Genomic DNA, 18,792 nt, shown 5'->3' with positions numbered 1-18,792 from the left:
CATTTTTCAATCTAATAGACAAGTATCATTCAAGCGTCATTGTTTCAATTGGTATATGTTGTTCGTGCAATTTTTATGGTTTATTGGTGGGGGTGTTATATTGTATAGTGTGTCACTGGCCTGAGTGTGTAATAGGTTAATTATTTAAATATTTTCGACGACCTGGTGGACGGAAAAACTGTGTCCAGTTTAAGTTTCCACCACGCCAACTTCTTTCTATTTAGGATGATGTATAGAATAAATAAATAAAAAAAAAAAATCAGCCTCCAGTGCCTGACACACGCCGTCGACTTTTTGGGTCTAAGACAGTCGGTTTCCTCGCGATGTTTTCCTTCACCGTTCAAGCGAATGTTAAATGCGCATATAGAAAGTCCATTGGTGCACAGCCGGGGATCGAACCTACCTCAGGGAAGAGAGTCGCACGCTGAAGCCACTAGACCAACACTCCTCACAAATTAATTATATACATTATACATACATTCAAATAAGCGTGTAATATATGTATAAACAGCCTATTTAAGAATGTTTTTATTGGGTTGCAGTTACACGTGCCATATCCGAAATAGTTTTATGACCGGATTTACCACTCGTCTCGAAGATGGGTCAGTGTTGAAGGAATTAGACATTTAAATACTAAACAAACTTTACCTAGAATAAGCTTTCCTAGAAGATATTAGTAACAGTTATGTAATACTAGAATTAATCTTGATCTGCCAATGCAAACTCCTATATATTTTTATAATTATACTTCTAGGAATATTTTTTTAGTTCAATAAAATAACTATCTATTAAAATAACAAATAGGAGTTGATTGTTGAGGGGTAATTTTTTTTTGTATGCTGTATAACAAAAAAATATTATCACTTAGGGGTTTGAAAGATAGATAGTAGCCGATTGTCAGACTTCTGAATATTCATAAAAGAACTCATAAGAATCGGTCGAGCCGTTTCGGAGAAGTATGGGAACGAACATTGCGACACGAGGATTGTACGTATTAATATTTTGTATAAGCAGTGTTGGTTTAGTGGCTTCAGCGTGCGACTCTAATATTTCCGAACCAATTTGACTTCAAGTCCTTCAGGTCCCTCAAGAAAAGAATTCTTAAAAGGCCGGCAACGCTCTTGCGAGTCTTCTGGCAATGTGAGTGATGAGCGACGGTATCACTAAACATCAGGTTTAGGTTAGGTGAAGTAAAATATCATGAGGCCGATAGATCTCAAATTCAAAAATCGACAAGTGTCGGATAGAAGGCTGATCAGCTCCTTGTCTAAATAAAAATGCTCAAAGAAACGGATGCAATCTAGGGTTGCCACTTGATTATTATTATTATTAATACTTTGTGTATTTTAATAAAAGTAATATATAAACATTTGGATTGTACATATAATTCGTGAACGTTATCGGAAATGAATTAAACTTTGATGCGATATTGTTTCGGCAAGTACATGAAGAGTCCCATTATGTGCTTAAAGCTTCAAAGAGTACCGCACCGTATATATTGTGGTCCATGAGGTTACTACGGCAAGCCATTACACAAATTAGCCCCTATCAATTGAGCGTTAAAATATGTAAATAAAATTATCGAAAATAACCGTGCGATCGCGGTATGCCGTGCGTTGTTGTGACCATGTCTGAATTTGATAGGAGATTATTTAGTAATCATAAAAATTCCTTAAAATCTTGACCCTTGACAAAAAAGTTCCGTTATAATTCTTGTATTCTAATAGTAGAAACATAAAAACTTATGATAAACTTCCACTAAACGTATATTTTTTGGCATTTAAATATGTATCGCGTGTATTAATGTTACTTTCTTGTGTAATGTAAAGTGTTGCAGTATTATAGATATTTATGTAATTAACGGATATAACGCGAAGATATTCCATATCATAACGTTCAAATCTTTTCAGCAGCTGTGGTAAAAGTGTAAATAATATAATTTAAATGTGTAATTTTAACCAAAGCATCTAAGTATTTTTTAAACAAACACATGTATGAATACATTTTTACTACGTAAAACGTATTGTAAAAACTATTGTGTCACGGAAATTGAATAGGAAAATCCACTGTTGATACTACCTATGAAACTCCAAGCAATATATCAAAAGCGTGGATGATGCAGCGATATTTTCCACATCACTTAGATCGCTTAGAAGATGACAGGTTACGATTTGCACGCGTATTCCGACTGTCACTCTAGTTCACAGCATTAATGGTAAATGGGCGATGTGTGCGGGCTTACGTTTATTTGCAACACATTGCGATTATGTACCAATTCAATAATTTGAAAATGGAATTTCTGGCGTAGAGTAAGATTTAATGTCACTTGTTAATCTATGATTAATTATAACAGAGTAACGATGACATTTATCGTTAAATAAATAATTAACACTTTATTGTCACGCATAACAACACAGCTGAATCTTATTGAAAAATGATAAAACGATGACGCCTAAAAATAAATACCTATCAATTAATCTGGTTCTTTTATTTACGCAAACACATTCATGTTAAATATAATTTAAGTTTATAATTTTTGGAATTAAAATTGAAACCTCTGTCATTCGCGTGCTTTAAAAGTTGTCGTTGTTTAAAATCTATTCCGTGGAGAAATGTAGTCTTTGAAACTTATTCAAGAGAATTACAGTTATTAAGTTCACAATATGTTTAATGTGAAGAAAATTCCTTTATATTTTAAAAAGCTACTTCTAAGAAACGAGACAGAACCGTATTGGATCGAAAGTGTTGTCACCACTTAGTAACCCTACCAGGGGAAGCGATGGCCAATTAGTTATTAGCGCCGGGAAATATCGTATTACAGTTTTTGTATGAGACGGTTTAGTTTAACCCGTGAGTTTTAACTGGGATGTCACAAATGTGGCTAAACAATAAGTTTCCGGGCTCACAAAATTACACGATGCTTGACTGTGATGGATGTGTTCTAATGAATTTTACCGTTTTATATTTCATGGAAGTTTATTATGTACCTAATTATTTTTTATGGAATGATTCTTTGGAAGCAAATGAAAATAGAATAAATTGAATGATACAAATCCTGTAATCTCTTTATGGATCTTGGCCTCGGTTTCATGTGTTTTCTGATAATTTTATTTTATAGGCTTAAAGGTCAGTATGCGCATGACATGTCGTTGAGTTTTGGGTCTAAGGGTGAGATCTATAGTGCGCACTTACACTTTGCTCTGACTTAACTATCGAGTTAAGACACAGTCGGTATTTATAGAGCAAACTGCGAATCTCTCCGAGTGTTGGCTTAGCTTAATCCCAAGTCCACGAAATCGACGACTTACCAAAAACTTTGACTATAAGCCTAACAAAAATAATGGCCTAAAATTTGCTTTACCATCATATCTTTTACTGGACTTTTTATTTTTGTCGGTTTTTAATGAACGGTGTTGCCATTTTGTATCGGAGTTCCATAGACTTTGGGAAAAATAGAATTTGAATTCAAAGAAATTATAAATGATCTTGATAAATACCTATGAAATGCATGAATTAAAATAATTACACATTATTATGGTATTTATTGTTGTTTATTTATATTATTTATGTAATTGTTCAAACCCCATTTTTGAGAAATCTTAAAAATAACTGGTGTGATTTTGTATGTCACCTGGCAGCCCTGGCATATTATAGTGACAACGAAATTCAAACTATAACCTAACCGATGTCTCTCGCTTCACATCTGTTATTTTCGATTCCCTGAATCTTCTACCATTTATTACCTGACTACCCTAAAAAAATTGAGATAGGAGTGGAACATATCAAAATCTGTTAGAAATATAATTTCTTCAACAAAAATATAAATTAGTATTAGAAATATGTATTACACTTAAAAAAAGAATCAGAAAATAAATGATTAAAATCAAACAAGTTTTGTTTTGATATTCTTTATTACCAAACAAATTACCTAGTTAAATTGTGCAATCACAGATTGCCGGAATGCTAAACCTGTAGGAGATCATTGTTTCTGTGTTACTCAACTTCTGCTGTCAGCAAGATCACCATCATCATAAGCATCCCCTCTCTGTATACCTATATTATGCAATACAGCACAAGCTATAATTATATATAACTAGTATTTGTCAATTTTGACTGTAGTCCTAGCTGTAAACATGGAAATTTCCTTTTTCACACTCCGAAAAACCTTTAAAAAATATGCCTAGTTCTTATTTGAGAATAATTATAAATATTGTCAGCTCTTGTCATTGGATTTAAAAGTGTTGTTAACATGAAGTTAAGTGCTGGATAACCGCGGTCACCTACTAAAACAGGCATTTTCTAAATATCCTGCTGTCGTGTGAACTGCCAGGCCACCTAGTCACTATAGCAAATATTTCCATATCAGGCCCTATTATTGCTTGTACATTTACAGAAAAATACCCTTTTTTATTTTTGTATGCTTCAGAGTGAGCGATACCTTTGGGTCTATTAATTTTTATATGGGTGTAGTCAATAGCTCCGATTATACTGTTTAGGCCATGGTGAGTATTAGATCTTCCTAATTCTTCAAACTTCGTTTTGGCTGTGTTCATATTTCTTGGAAAATTTACAAATCTAGGAAGTAATTTACTCAACTCTGCAGAGACTTTATTTATAATTAAACAGACTGTAGATTAGCTTATGCTGTTCAGATCACCACACACCATCTGTAATGTCAATATATTATTATTAGTCACATATATGTTATGTTTCTGAAATTCAGAAGACAAAAGTCTTCAACATATGTATTTAAAATCATTTGAGAAGAGGTATAATATATCAAATTGAAAAACCATACATATTTATGAACACAATATTACCTGAAAACATCCAGTTGCATTTTTATGCCTTAATGCAATAAGTATTTGCAATTGCGGTAGGTTTGGCGATCCTCTGTTGTTATAAGGTTGCAAGTTTGTATTGATCAGCGTCAGGATCACATTTAATACCGTGTGTTTCAAAATACGGTTCCTTCTTTTGAATTCATTCTCACCGTACAGGATGGAAGGATTTTGGTTGGAAACAGAAACAGAAAAGAGAAAAAGTGGTTTAAAATTTTCAATTGTTGATAGTTTATACAAGTGCTCTGTTGCTGTTGTCAAAACATTGCGATCCGTTCTACGTAATAAAATTATTATCATCTTTAAATAATTAATACATTTTCTAAAGGTTACTCGTAAATTTCTAGTTATTGCAATAATAAAATAAATGAATACATAAATAACAATAAATTGAAGATATATGTGTACCGTTTTAGATGTTTAAATATTTGTTATTGTTTACTTTTTAAAGGATAATAAACAAAGTATTGCATGAAATGAAACATCAATTTGTATTTTGACATTTTCTGTCTTAGCTTGGGCTTAGCTTAATCTCACCGTTAAAATGTCTATAAATACGAAATCATAGTTTAACCTTAGTGTACACTAAGCAAAGTTTTTCGTAAGGTAAGTCTGAGCAAAGTCCAAGTGCGCACTATAGATCTCACCCTAAGATAATGTTATAACGAAGTTGGACACCGTAAGATCAAGTGCGCACATAGAAAGAAAAATCCATTACTGCCGGGATTCAAATGCCCGACCTTAGGGTAGACAATTAATAATCTGGTTCTAAGTTAACATTAAGGGATGAAAAGAGCTGGTAATAAACTCTTGTCACTCTTAAATGTTGTTTATAAAAAGAGTATACTCCTCCATCAAAGGCCGGCAACGCGTTGGGTAAAAATGGATGGCCATGGGCTGCGACGACTTTTTGGACACCCCGTAGGATTTTTGCCGAGGCCGTTTGACCCTCCTATCTTATAAAAAAATATTGGTTGTTTGTAAAGTAGGTTTACGATCGAGATGTTTACGTGATAACGTCTTATTGGTGATATAAGTTTTTGGGAAGTAAGGAATTAATGAAGATAACAAATCTCCATTCGTTTGTATGCCGCTAGAGTGAGAGAGACGGTCCACTCACTCGAACGCTATGCCAGCCTCCGCTCGTGAGGATTCCGCGTGACAAGTTTCACGGAATGACTGGCAGCGCTCGAGATGAGACGGGAGATCGGTCCGTCTCTCTCTCGTTATACCTGCGATCGCGCTCGTGAGGTTTTGGTGTGACACAAGTTTCTGAACATGTCACCCGACTAAAACGATTTTAAAGACGTTATCACGTCAAAAAATCGCCATGGTATTTATTGTTTAACATATTATGCTTTAGCCAACCCTACTCATATTATAACTTATGTTTATCTCCACTAGTAACTATTGTAACGAAAGGCCTGAGAAACTTTTTACATAATCGATGCAAAAGTTTAGGGGTAAAGCAAAAAGATTTCTCTCCCGTGTCTAGACTGCGAACAATTTCAATAAAACGTTTCAAATTCACAGACCAGTGGATGCACGAATAAACCGATATGAAATACACTTTGTTCCTATATTGTTGGAAGTGTCCAGTCATTTTTCAGAGAGCGGTTTCATACTTTAATTAACACCGATCGATATTGTGTTATAGAAATACTTTTTATGCTTCATAGGACTGCATGTATGTAGATTTAAAAGTTAGAACAGATATGTTGTATGTAATAGAACAGACATTATACAGAAAACGGAATTAATAGTAATTATTCGTCCATTATCCGATTTTTTTTCAAAAAATTACACCACCGACGGATGATTTTTTAAATAAAATCTTTTTACAGTATTTGCCTAGTGGCTTCAGCGTGTAACTCTTACCCGACTTATGAGGTCGTAGGCTTAATCCCCGGCTATGTATCTATATCTATGGAAAAGTCAACGGTGTGTGTCAGGCACAAAAGGCTGATCACCTACTATAGGTATATAAAAACAAATCACGAAACAGATACAGAAATCTTAGTTTAAAATCTCTTTGTATGCTTTTGATCGTAGGTCGAAATGTTTCAAAGGTATCGTGATTATATCTGAGTTGTATCGCCAAAGGGTGGGAGCGAACATAGCGACAATAGTCAATTCCAAAAAACCGCTAACGGTCCCATAGAGAATTATTATGGGCTAAATTAAGACCAGTAGTCCGAATTAAATAAAGTAAGAACTTACAAAAGATCCTAATGATAAAGACCTTCTTTGTTTTAGAAATATTATAGGTTTTGTTAATTACTATTGTATTAATTAATTATATTGGGTAATATCGGCGTTGGCAAGTAGATTGTTTTAGTGGAGTTTGCGTACCGATATCCTAACTTTACAATGCAGCTGCGTCCTTTGAACTTAGTACGAAAATAGTTTGATTATAATCTGGTAAAGACCACAGCCGACTTAGCTGTTGCCCGCGTGACTTCACGTAGAAAGGGAAATATTAATCACCAACAAATGTTGTCTTTGTACCTTAGGAATGATATAGCTTTTAATTGTAACTGAATTATAAAATTGAGTGCAGTACAAACTTCTATTCAGTCCATCGCTTTCACTTGCTTCCTGAATCACATATTTAAGTAAGCCTTTCATTTGTTTTTAACACGCCTTTCTTTACTATCTAGTTCGATGCAAATACAGGAATTTAATAGTACATATTATGTTATGCCTTTTTCTTTCTAGTTACTGGCTCACTTACTTGACTTAATATCCTATAATCCCTAGAAGAGGCAGGGGACGTTCACAGTGACTCTCCATCGTGTTCAGTCTTGAGCCTCGTACTTCACCTCGCTCCAGGTCTTTCCGGCTAGAGAGCCTTAGCAAGACAGAGATAGAGATCTCTGTCTTGCTAATTACATAAAGGAAAATATTCAGAACCATATCACACCATAGGGGGACAGTACCAGACATATTTGTATACATATTACACTGATAATACAGCTTTGTATATTATCTCATATCATATCATACAAGTAATTATTACATACTATGTGCATGCATTAAACAAAATAAAATATTACTATTAATAATCCTTAAATTTAAATTCCAATAGTAATTAATAGTTTGAATGTATACAAATACATTTTAAATGATAAATTAAAAGAATCTAAACTAAAAAGGATCAATATCAAAATTCATTTTTTAAAAATCATTATGGACCCCTCTACGGGTAAAGGCCTCCTCCATTTTGCTCCACATCTGTCTGTCTTTTGCTTTGGTGATCCAGGTTTCATCATCTCTAATATATTATGTTCTGTTATTTAGCCATAGAGTCAAATGCGTTAAACCATAAATACTTCGATGCTTCAAAATTGGAACGCGATCGATCAAACTTTTATCGTTATCATATCACAGATAAGGTTGTATTATGACTTATATCGAAAACAAAAAGGCTCGCAGACACTGTGGCGACGAAGTTATCGATTGTTTTGTATTCCACGTGCAATTTATTGCATTTGCACTTCGAGAATGCAGATAATACAAATGATTTATTTATCTGTCACCTCGTAAACTTCATTTGTTTATAACGGTTATTGTGTATTAATGTGATATATCGAGTGCGATAATTGATTTTAATTAATTAATATTGTATTTTATTTTAACAAAAAATACCTTGATTATATTAAAGGTATTTTTTACGAATACTTTAATTTACCAATTTTAAAATTGTGAGGGAGACCTGTGACCAAAATTTTATGATTTACATGTGTTTGTATTTTTATTTTTGACGTGATAACGTCTTTAAAATCGTTTTAGTCGGGTGACATGTTCAGAAACTTGTGTCACACCAAAACCTCACGAGCGCGATCGCAGGTATAACGAGAGAGAGACGGACCGATCTCCCGTCTCTCTCACTATAGCGGCATACAAACGAATGGAGATTTGTATGAATGTATGTATGAAGAAAAATGTATATCATAGTCGAATAAGTAAACTTGTCATTTTACACCCGAAATTTATCATCAAAAGTGTGAATAAAACGATAGATGTAATTTAAAATTTGAAAAAATTGTTATCTTCATTAATTCCTTACTTCCCAAAAACTTATATCAACAATAAGACGTTATCACGTAAACATCTCGATCGTAAACCTACTTTACAAACAACCAATATTTTTTTTTAGTCCAATCTCTTAAACATAATCGTCTACAAGTTATTAAGTTACTTGTCACTATTACTACCATATATATTTATATGACGCATTCCGTATTCTCCATCTAAAACCTTTATCACTACTTTTACCCTAAATCTTCATTTGCGTCAATCAAAAAAAGCCTATTATTTTCTCAATATTTCGAGATAATCTTTTAAGTTAATTAGCTAGTTTTACATTAATAAATAAAGTACATATTATAGTCTCTAATATAAATTGTAGAGTATTTATAATATTCTTGAAAATAGTATGATATTAAATAAATAAATAAAACACTAATAGTTGAAAAAGTTTGGCCCCTGTGACAGTGTACCTTTAGTCACCTATACAGATGTAACTTATTACTAGGCTTCGTATCAAAAGAATAAAATATTTTAATAATGTCACATAAAATGTCATACTGTATAGATTTAATATTTAAATAAGACACTGAGTTTGACATTTTGCAATACAAGTACGTATTAAAGTAAAGATCTCGATAAGCAACAGCGACACGAGACAAAACAAAGACTTTTAAACATGACGCGATATTTTAAGGTGCCATTAGCAGCGTATCAGCTTGAATCGGTCCTTTAGGTAAAGTGCTGGTATCTTGAAGATAAACAAGTGCTAACAACATATTGGCCCCGTAATGAGACGCGTCATAAGGGGGCGTCCATAAATTACGTGAGCTGTTTAAGGGGGGGAGGGGGTCGAGTCAAATCTCATTTAATCTTACGTTGGAGAGAGGGGGGTCTCGGCAAATATCACGCAATTTTTTTTTTAACTAAAAAAAAATTAGGAAAACGGTTGACCCTAAAAAAGGCTATCTCTGCAACTTCCCGCTAACTCCGCGGTAACAATCCAACGCGTTTACGTAAGAAACCCACATTTTGCAAAATCTCACGTGAGATTGGGGGTTGGGGGAGGGGGTTGAATAGAATCTCACGATATCTCACCAGGGGGGGAGGGAGGTACAGAAAATTTAAAAAAAACACCTCGTAATTTATGGACGCCCCCTAACGTATGGCGATCTATAGTGGGAAAATTAACTTAACTCATGGAAGTATTTTTATAGGATCGTATTGTAGAGATATAAACGAGAACGGTTGCTGAAAAGCATTCGAAACCTCAAGTTATGAAATAAGCATAAAACAAAGAAATTATAACGTAAACTGGTTTTATTCATTGCATAGTTTTTCTGGTTTATCACTTTATCACACGAGGTTATAATCAATATTGAAAATTCGAATCATTCATTTATTTATTAACATACTATACATATGTACGGTATTACATAACTTGTTAGAGATTCAATGCAAAATATCGCTAATAAGCGATCTCTTCCAGGAAATCCTAGTAAGAAAAAGATACAATTGCAATTTACAATGTAAACTTTTATATATTATATTATATATTAGTGTTGCAATTACTTTTCAATAATCCATTGAATTACGGAACACATATAGAATCTGCATTACTATTCTTCTATAGTCTGTGTAAATAAATATATTTACAGTTGTTTTAAATGGCCTTCATATGAAAAGCATCAAGAAAGCCATACGCGAATACAATATGACGCAAATGACAGATGTAAGGAAGTGCTAACCGAGTGTGTAGGCCGACATGTGTGTAGGCGCAAAACCGCTCAACCGTGAAGAGATAGAATGCGAGGTACATTATCAAAGTAATGGTGGCGTTAGGTGAAATATTCTTACATAAACAGTATAGGTAGTACATATTATATAAAATTAGTATTAGTCTAATTAAGTCATCTGACGTGCTTTTGAACCAATAGATATGTTTATTATTTAACTATCGGGCCGTCCACGCACGGGTGGACATTTATTTTTTAAACATTTTTCGTATGTTGATATGTTATGTTCTTTAATATTGTCGAACATTTTTTTGTTCTATCATCAATCGTTTTCGCAGCGCATGCGATGAAAGATATTTTATAGGCATTTTTTTACACCTTGGGTAACATTATTGTAATTTTAGTAGGGATTGTTATTTTTTTCTTGCAATTAAAATAGCCTATATTAATCAGTGATAGTGTAGTGTTCAAATGGTGATAGAATTTTTAAAATCTATCCAGTTCTTTTTGAGCCAATTCGTTACAAACATACTTACATACAAATCTTTCCTCTTTATAATATTAGTATAGAAGTATACATAAAAGTAGAATATATTTCGCTGGCTCGTTGGGTGATAGAAAATATTGTGAGGAAACCAATATGACAAAAGTCCGGATCGACGTCTTAGGAACAGAAGGCTCATAACCTATATGCCTAGAAACAGTAGAAATATGCTGCATGATCTTTTACATGAATTACGGGATTTCTTAATCAAACAGAGGCAGCTTGCGGAAATCTATCGGTGCAAATAACTAGTATTTAATTCGCGTTTATTTCTGTTAAAAAAGTTTTGTTTAGATGATCATCTTAATATATATAAATTACGTGTCACGTTGTTTGTCCGCTATGGACTCCTAAACTTAACCGATATCAATCAAATTTTCACACCGTGTGTAGTTTGATCCAACTTAAAAGATAGGATAGCTTACATCTAAATATATACCTGCAATATTATTTTATTGCAAAATATTCGTTTATTATTTGATAGTAACAATTTTAACAGATGGCGCTGTGTTGAAAGTAACAACGTTTCAAATAAGCTACAATTTAATGGCATTACCACCAAAATAGCATGGTGGTCCCCATGACTGGTCTTCTCCTACCGTTTCCCTTGAATAGTTTGCTACTATGTAATATAACAAAAACCTTAGCCACAGCAACGCTTGGCCGGTCTGCTAGTAATCTATATCTATATATGTATATATCTATATATGTATATAAAAGAAAGTCGTGTTTGTTACAACACTTATAACTCGAGAACGGCTGCACCGATTGCCATGGTTTTTGATTTGTTGGATTTGTTTCCGTCCCGAATAGCAGAATAAGCAATAAAATATCGGATAAGTTATCGAATAACAATTAATTAATTAATTAATTTTACGAATGCAAAAACCATATGGTGCCATCTGTTGACAAAACTACGCATCATTTTACGTCGAATTCGTGTCAGTTCAAGAAATTCCGATCTTGAGGTGAATGTGGAGATGCATAAATAATAACCATGCTTTGATCCTGATCAAAAGATGTTGGATATCAGAAAGTGCTTAACATGCAGTATCGCCATATTGACGCTAGAGAGAAGATGCGTAATGTGTAAAACTGCCATTCTTCTTTCGCAATGGCAAGCAATAAAACATTTCTGTATTTGCAAAAAAGTTGTATTAATGTAATACTTAACATTAATGAAATCCTAAAATAAGTTAAATTAAAGTAACAACGATATTATAAGGTTGTAGGGCGGAACGAAGTTAGCCAGGTCAGCTAGTAATATATATATACTGATGTTAAATATTTATTTCAGCAGCAATTTTTTCTATAAATGAAATCGATTTGCAACAATACCAAAGATTCTTCACTCTTCGAGTTAATGAGTGCGTTGGACTCAATTGGCTGTTTTATTAACTAATTTTACGGACGCAGTTTAATTATTTCGAACCGGGCTTTAGGGATATTTAGCCGTTTTATTTACCGACTTTGTATTTTTTATCACCCATGTTATTAGCTCATGTAGCGATACCCAGCGAACCCAGCTGATAAAAATGTCAGTACTAATGATAATATAGTTTTCAAGTAGTCAACTGTATTGAATTGTGTGTTATTGACGTCATTCGTCTATAATCTTTGCCAACATTATAGAAACGTATTTACTTAGAGGAAAATTTTCTTATACTATACTGATTTAGAGGAATGTTCCCTTGGGTGTCAAAATATTAATAAGGATTCATTGAAGAATTTGACCGGATTTTTATCAATAGAATTTATCTAAATCCCATCTTTTAAGGTGACCTTGCTTCTTTGGACCCGACCTTCTAAGAAACAACAAAAAATATGACCAAATCGGAATGGACGGAACTTCGACTGGTTTGACAATTAATCATGATGGGTTTTGTTTTTTTTATCAATAAGAGAGTTATTTAATCGTGTTAAGATTTTAAGGTTGAATTTAACCAAGTATAAATCAAATTTTTCATAATTTATGACCTATCCTAATGAAAAACATAGTATGTTTAGAGAAACCATAAACACGTTAATTATAAAATTAACAAACTTAATAACACCCTTGTCGTGATTGATTGATTACATTTGTAAGGCACTCGAAACGTGATTTATTATGAACTTTAGCCAAAATTTACTTTTCTTTAATTAATCATCTCGAAAATAAATGTAAACATTTTTATTGTATACGACGTTTCACGTCCATCTTAACAATTTACTTCTTGTTGTGAGTTCTATAAATTGTTCGATGCTAGAGCCGCACACAGTGTCGCATGACGTAAATATGTATTACAATCTGGGATTATTATCGAATATAAAATCAAATTGTTTGCAATCCGAATCTTGATTTGCGCTCAACGAAAAGAAAATTCTACAAAATGCGTCTAAAATCTATCGTCGAGTCACAACAATTGTATAGACTATAGAGCAGTCGCGGTCGCCCGATCTGTCAGGTACCAAGCGGTCGGGAGGGGAAGGGTCGCTACCGCGTCTCCGTGCGACGCGCCGCGCCACGGCTCTCGACTCGCCGCCAGACGCCGCCGCCGGCTCAGTGTGTTGTCGTCGGTCAAATAGATTGCATGTGCGTTTATCGTTAGTCCGGTTTATTCGAACTTGTGAAAAAACTCAGTGTAAATATAATTAAGGATCGTGTTTGCAGTGTTGTGACATTGTAACTCATGTGGATTGTTAGTGATCATACATCCGGATACAAGCTCTGATGGTTCTCTTTAATAATAATATGAAAATACATGGTAAAGATTTTTGCATGTATTCAAAATTTAAGTCGTTTTAGTATCTGATGATTTTGGCTTGCACGTTGCACGAAATGATGATAAATCTATCCCTGTGTACATAAAATATAAGAATATCAACAAGGGCTTCTTTAAATATTCAAATTAATATCGTATTGTTTCACCCAGACCACCGAAATGGTCAAAACAATAGGGACCTTGCGTCTTGGGTGACATTGACTCTCGAAATGTAAATTTGAGTAAGCGTGAACAATTGAACACGTTAGGTTTAGAAGAGTTAAGGCTGTGTGTGACCCTGTTGCGCCTACGGGACAAGCCGCAGTGGGTGGACGGCATAGTTCCGAACCGCCTAGAAAACGACAGTGGGTGTTTGAATGGAGCCAGTTAATAATAATGGTGAGATTTAATCACCGCCATAGAGGTTACACAATAAAGCATGCTCGCGGTTCGAACTGTAGAAACTACTTAAAATAACCAATTTCAATGACTAACAAAAATTGCTTAATGCAGAGTATTTTAGACAAGTAGATACTAATATTAATAACAAAATTATTTGGCGAGCGACATCTTGACGCCGGAAAACGTGGAATCCTTACTCGCTTGTAGTGCTAAGCAAATATTTCGCGCAATATGTCTCTAGCAGACATCAGATGTCGCACACAAAAAAGCGGACACTTAACCGGCACATGTTGCGGATCAAATTCAGGGCAATTCTATCTGACATCTCTTAGGTCTCTGGCCGGTCAAGATCTACTCGACCGCAATAAAAATAGAGCGGACGCTAACCAAATGTTTGTTCAAATAAATAAAAACTGAACCTGCCAGGTATGAAATTAAAGCTAATTAAAGAATGTTCAGCCTATCTGTTCAGACATCTGGTAAAGATGATGAATGCGTTCGTCAGGAAAATAAAAATGATTTATAAGTTAAACCTGCGGTCGAGGGCGGCACGTGGGACGGCAGATGTGCAATCCATACTGCATCACAAAAGACGAGCTTTAATCTTGCGATCTCCTCAGCTTGCGGCAGAATTTAACATTTCTTTATATGGTTTCTTGGATATTTAAAGTTTATGACAGTAATGCTATGCATGAAAAATTTGTACAAGGGAGCGTTCAAGTATTACGTAACGAATTTTGGGGGGAGGGGGTCCTTATATCCTTAATGGTAACTTTTAGGTATAAAGAGTCACTAGGTGGTCACGAAACGTTTTACTATACTTGGGTACAGAAAAACGTTACGGCGCGTTACATGGGGGGAGGGGTCAATAATATCCAAAAATTGCGTGACGTAATACTTGAACGCGGGGAGCGTTCTTGTATGACCATAATTCTTTAAAATCTTACTACATTCAAGAATTTTTAGAGATTGTAGTATTCATTCTTTGGGGTCAAGTCCGGCATGAAAGGGTTTTTCTACAGATTTTATCGCTAGAACCTGCAGATACCTTTTATGGCAACCTGCGCCTGTTCTGATACGGCATTGACAGCTGTGAGATATTTTACATCAATGATGGCCTCTTTGCGATAGCCATCTCTTTACAATTGTATTCATTGTCAATCGCATTCTAAATCAACTGTACACATGAAAAGTTTAGAGCTTTTAGTAAAATGAGCTACAAACAGCTTTTTTTAATTATTTATATTGCTCAATATACAAACCACTTCCACAAATTACTTGTTGGACACTTACACCACAATACAAATTTCAATTCCTTATATACTAAAGAGTTAAAAAGAAATACACTTAATACAAAAAAATCGAAACGAAAACGACATAGCATTTTTACTAACTAAACACACACAATAATTTAAAAAAATTAGAGATAACAATTTTTTTTCTTTTAAAGAACAAAGTACGATTGAAGTGTGTAATGCGTGTGTGCTGTGGTTGTAATTGGCCCTGGCTCTGCATTATGCTGAGTAGTAGACTGTTCCAAAGCGCTGGTCATTCTGCTAGAGACCACAACAGCTACATCATAAAAACATTAAAACAATTAGTTTTAGACGCGTTCTCAAACAAGTTGATGTATTACTACTACGTAATGAACAAACAAGCGCGAGTAAAAATAATCGTTTTGTTTAAAATGAAAGTTGTATTAATACGGTCATCACTCGTAGTACACCCCATGATTATTTATAAGGCTAAAAAATATCCCAATCACAAACTAAGGCACGTTCCTGCCACCTGCCTGACAGCTGCGGGGATTTATATCTGACAGATACAAAATTTCCCCTTAAGGATACCACAATGAGCAGCTGAGCTGAGTTTTATAAGGAAGTGAAGGAGTCTATGAATTTAAATACTAATACAAAACACTACTTAATACAGTTTATTTAGATGTGACGTAATTACAAAAAATGTTTCGTTTAATTTATCGCTAGCCAGATTTTCCTTTTTATTACTTTTCATTATTGTTTATTACATAAAATATAGGAATCACCATTAAGTATGAATGATTCATGTGGCCATTTTAAATCACGGTGATAAAACATACTTTCTGAGCTTCGAAACCATAACATTTAATTTATAGTTATTCCCAACAAGTGTGATTTAACGGTCCCGACACTGTCTCGTAGGAAATATGGCTGAAAATATATCGCCCTTACCCTAAACTTGTACTAAAATAGTAAAGCTACGCCTTCCATTTCTCTAGGACCGTTACGACATCCTGTATTCAATGTTCGTTTTGTGTCCATTGTATTTATTTGTATAATGTAATTGTTACATCTTAAATATAATCATATCTGAACAGCTTGTTTTATGATTTTTTTTGTGTGTTCAAGTGGATTGGAGAAAGGTTTAGATTTACAATTATTGTAGATGATTTTTTTGTATTCAAGACTTGTGTCGGGTCCGCTAGTATAATATACACTATACAGTGTAAACTTTTTATAACGTGATTCGCTATAACGAAACACTCTATAACGAAAAATGCATTAAAATTTAGTTGTTTTAACTTAATACCCATTAATTCTTTCCTTCCTATAACGATTGCTCTCTATGACGAATAAAAATGCTCGGTCCCTTAAAATTCATTATAAAGAGTTTACACTGTAGTTATTTACGTGTACATTTTTATCTCATGTAACCGTATATTGGTTTCTGAACTTGCAAAAATCTATTGCTTGGCTATTAATATGAGAAAGAATTGAATGTTTCTCCTGAACGGTGCTCCATCTCCAACTCCATCGCTTAACGCCTGATATAAGGACGTATAAAGCAGTAAGATATATGATTATACATAAACCATAATTGTGACTGTGATATACGGTGATATAAATGACGACTTTGTGGGGAAATCGTTAATTACATCAGAAAGTAATTTGGTTAGCACCGAATACAATATCGCTATTATATCGCATGACTCGCATTGTCGTTCGATTGGGGGCGCTCCGGGTGACATGGCATCGTTAATCAAGCTTTTCTTCCCAAACTTTATTTTCAATTCTAGCGCCAGAAATGATTTCAAAATCTGATTCTATACAGCCATATTATAAATGAACGGGTTACTTTGACGTGACGAATATCAATGGAAACATTTCTGTTCTACCTGATATATCTGTCTCATATCCTGAGAGGATGTGAAATGGTTAAATTTTGAACTTTCTCATACATTGCTGTTTTTGTTGCTATTTGTTTGGAGTTAATTAGTTTTTGACGGGATGCGCGGCAGATGTTGTATTTTTTAATTTCCTTCGTTTTTATCGAGTATTGATCTGATGCCCTAAAAATGTTCATCAGAATTATCTCGTTTTTGACAAGTGTTATCATATCAATTTTATCAATCTTGTAAGTAAATAAAATGGGTTGACGAAAATCCGTTACCTTAACAAATACGAAGATTTTTTAACTGAAACTCGCAGTTGACTTTGCTTATACGTTTATAATTTTATTTCTGATCAGATTTTCCTTAGGAACGGAATTTTAAAAAATCTTCAAAAGGTCGTTCAAAAATTATTAAAATCTAGTGTAAGCTTCAAGAGTATGACTTCGTTAAATATATTGAAAGTTTAAAATAATTATATTGGTGTAATTTAACACGTTGAATTATCACAATTACACAACACGTTTAAATTATGTTAAATTGTGAAAATACTTTTTAGTACTTATAACACTCGCCTAAATAAATAATATAGGTTATTCTACACCTATGATATACTTGATGGTGCAGGATAACGTTGGACCAGAGCCAAGTTTATATCGCAACATCTTAAACTTACAAAATACATAATATTCCCACAATACTCATAGCTACAATTTCAACACTACACTTTCTCTTAACGGATACAACAATTTATTTGAATGTTTTATACTATAGAATGATCTTGTTAGGTAGAATTTAAATTCTGTACTTCGGACATAATTAATAGAATTTGCTAGTAGAGAAAATATTCTACTGAGTCGGTTTCAAACAAGTAGATCAGATTCTATACCCTAACCAATTCGACTTAGGGTCCTTCAAGAAAAGCACCAATTATTAAAAGGCCGGCAACGCACTCGCAAGCCCTCTGGCATTGAGAGTATCCACGAGCGGCTGTATCACTTAACATCAGATGAGCCTCCTGCCTTGTTTTTCTATAAAAAAGTAGCCTTCTGTACCTACCCAACCCAAAACAATTATGTTTCGGTGAAATCAAAATTTTGGGCTGTACACCACGTGCGATAAAGCAAAATTGTACCAAAAAGAAATCTACTAATCACTTACAAATAAATACATACATTATTTTTAGTATCTTAATTATCGAAAGTTGAATGTTAAGTAAAAAGTGATATCTTCTTAATTTAAATCTTTAATTAAATTTTAATTAAATCTTACATAAAGATTTGTACGCTTTAAATATTTTTTACTTTTGATAACGATCGATATGTCATAATATACGTCAGTGAAACTGTCA

General features: G+C 33.8%; 1 protein-coding gene across 5 annotated transcripts in view; it reads left to right on the top strand.

The window, feature by feature from the left end:
- The window catches only part of LOC125049676 (caskin-1), a 222,988-nt gene that overhangs the window by 104,196 nt on the left and 100,000 nt on the right, over window positions 1-18,792 (top strand). For 2 of the 5 annotated variants that reach the window (XM_047649082.1, XM_047649081.1), the window contains exon 1: window positions 13,672-13,894. The exons of 1 other annotated variant lie outside the window; for it this stretch is intronic. In XM_047649082.1, coding sequence (XP_047505038.1) covers window positions 13,861-13,894 — 34 coding nt within the window. In that variant the 5' untranslated portion in view covers window positions 13,672-13,860. Of the gene's footprint in view, window positions 1-13,668; window positions 14,291-18,792 lie in introns of those variants that run through there. 2 more of the 5 variants (XM_047649080.1, XM_047649083.1) reach the window with 2 other exon arrangements.

The sequence above is a fragment of the Pieris napi genome, chromosome 5 (genome assembly GCF_905475465.1).
Source record: "Pieris napi chromosome 5, ilPieNapi1.2, whole genome shotgun sequence".
NCBI lineage: Eukaryota > Metazoa > Arthropoda > Insecta > Lepidoptera > Pieridae > Pieris > Pieris napi.
This window is presented reverse-complemented; position numbering and strand designations above follow the sequence as displayed.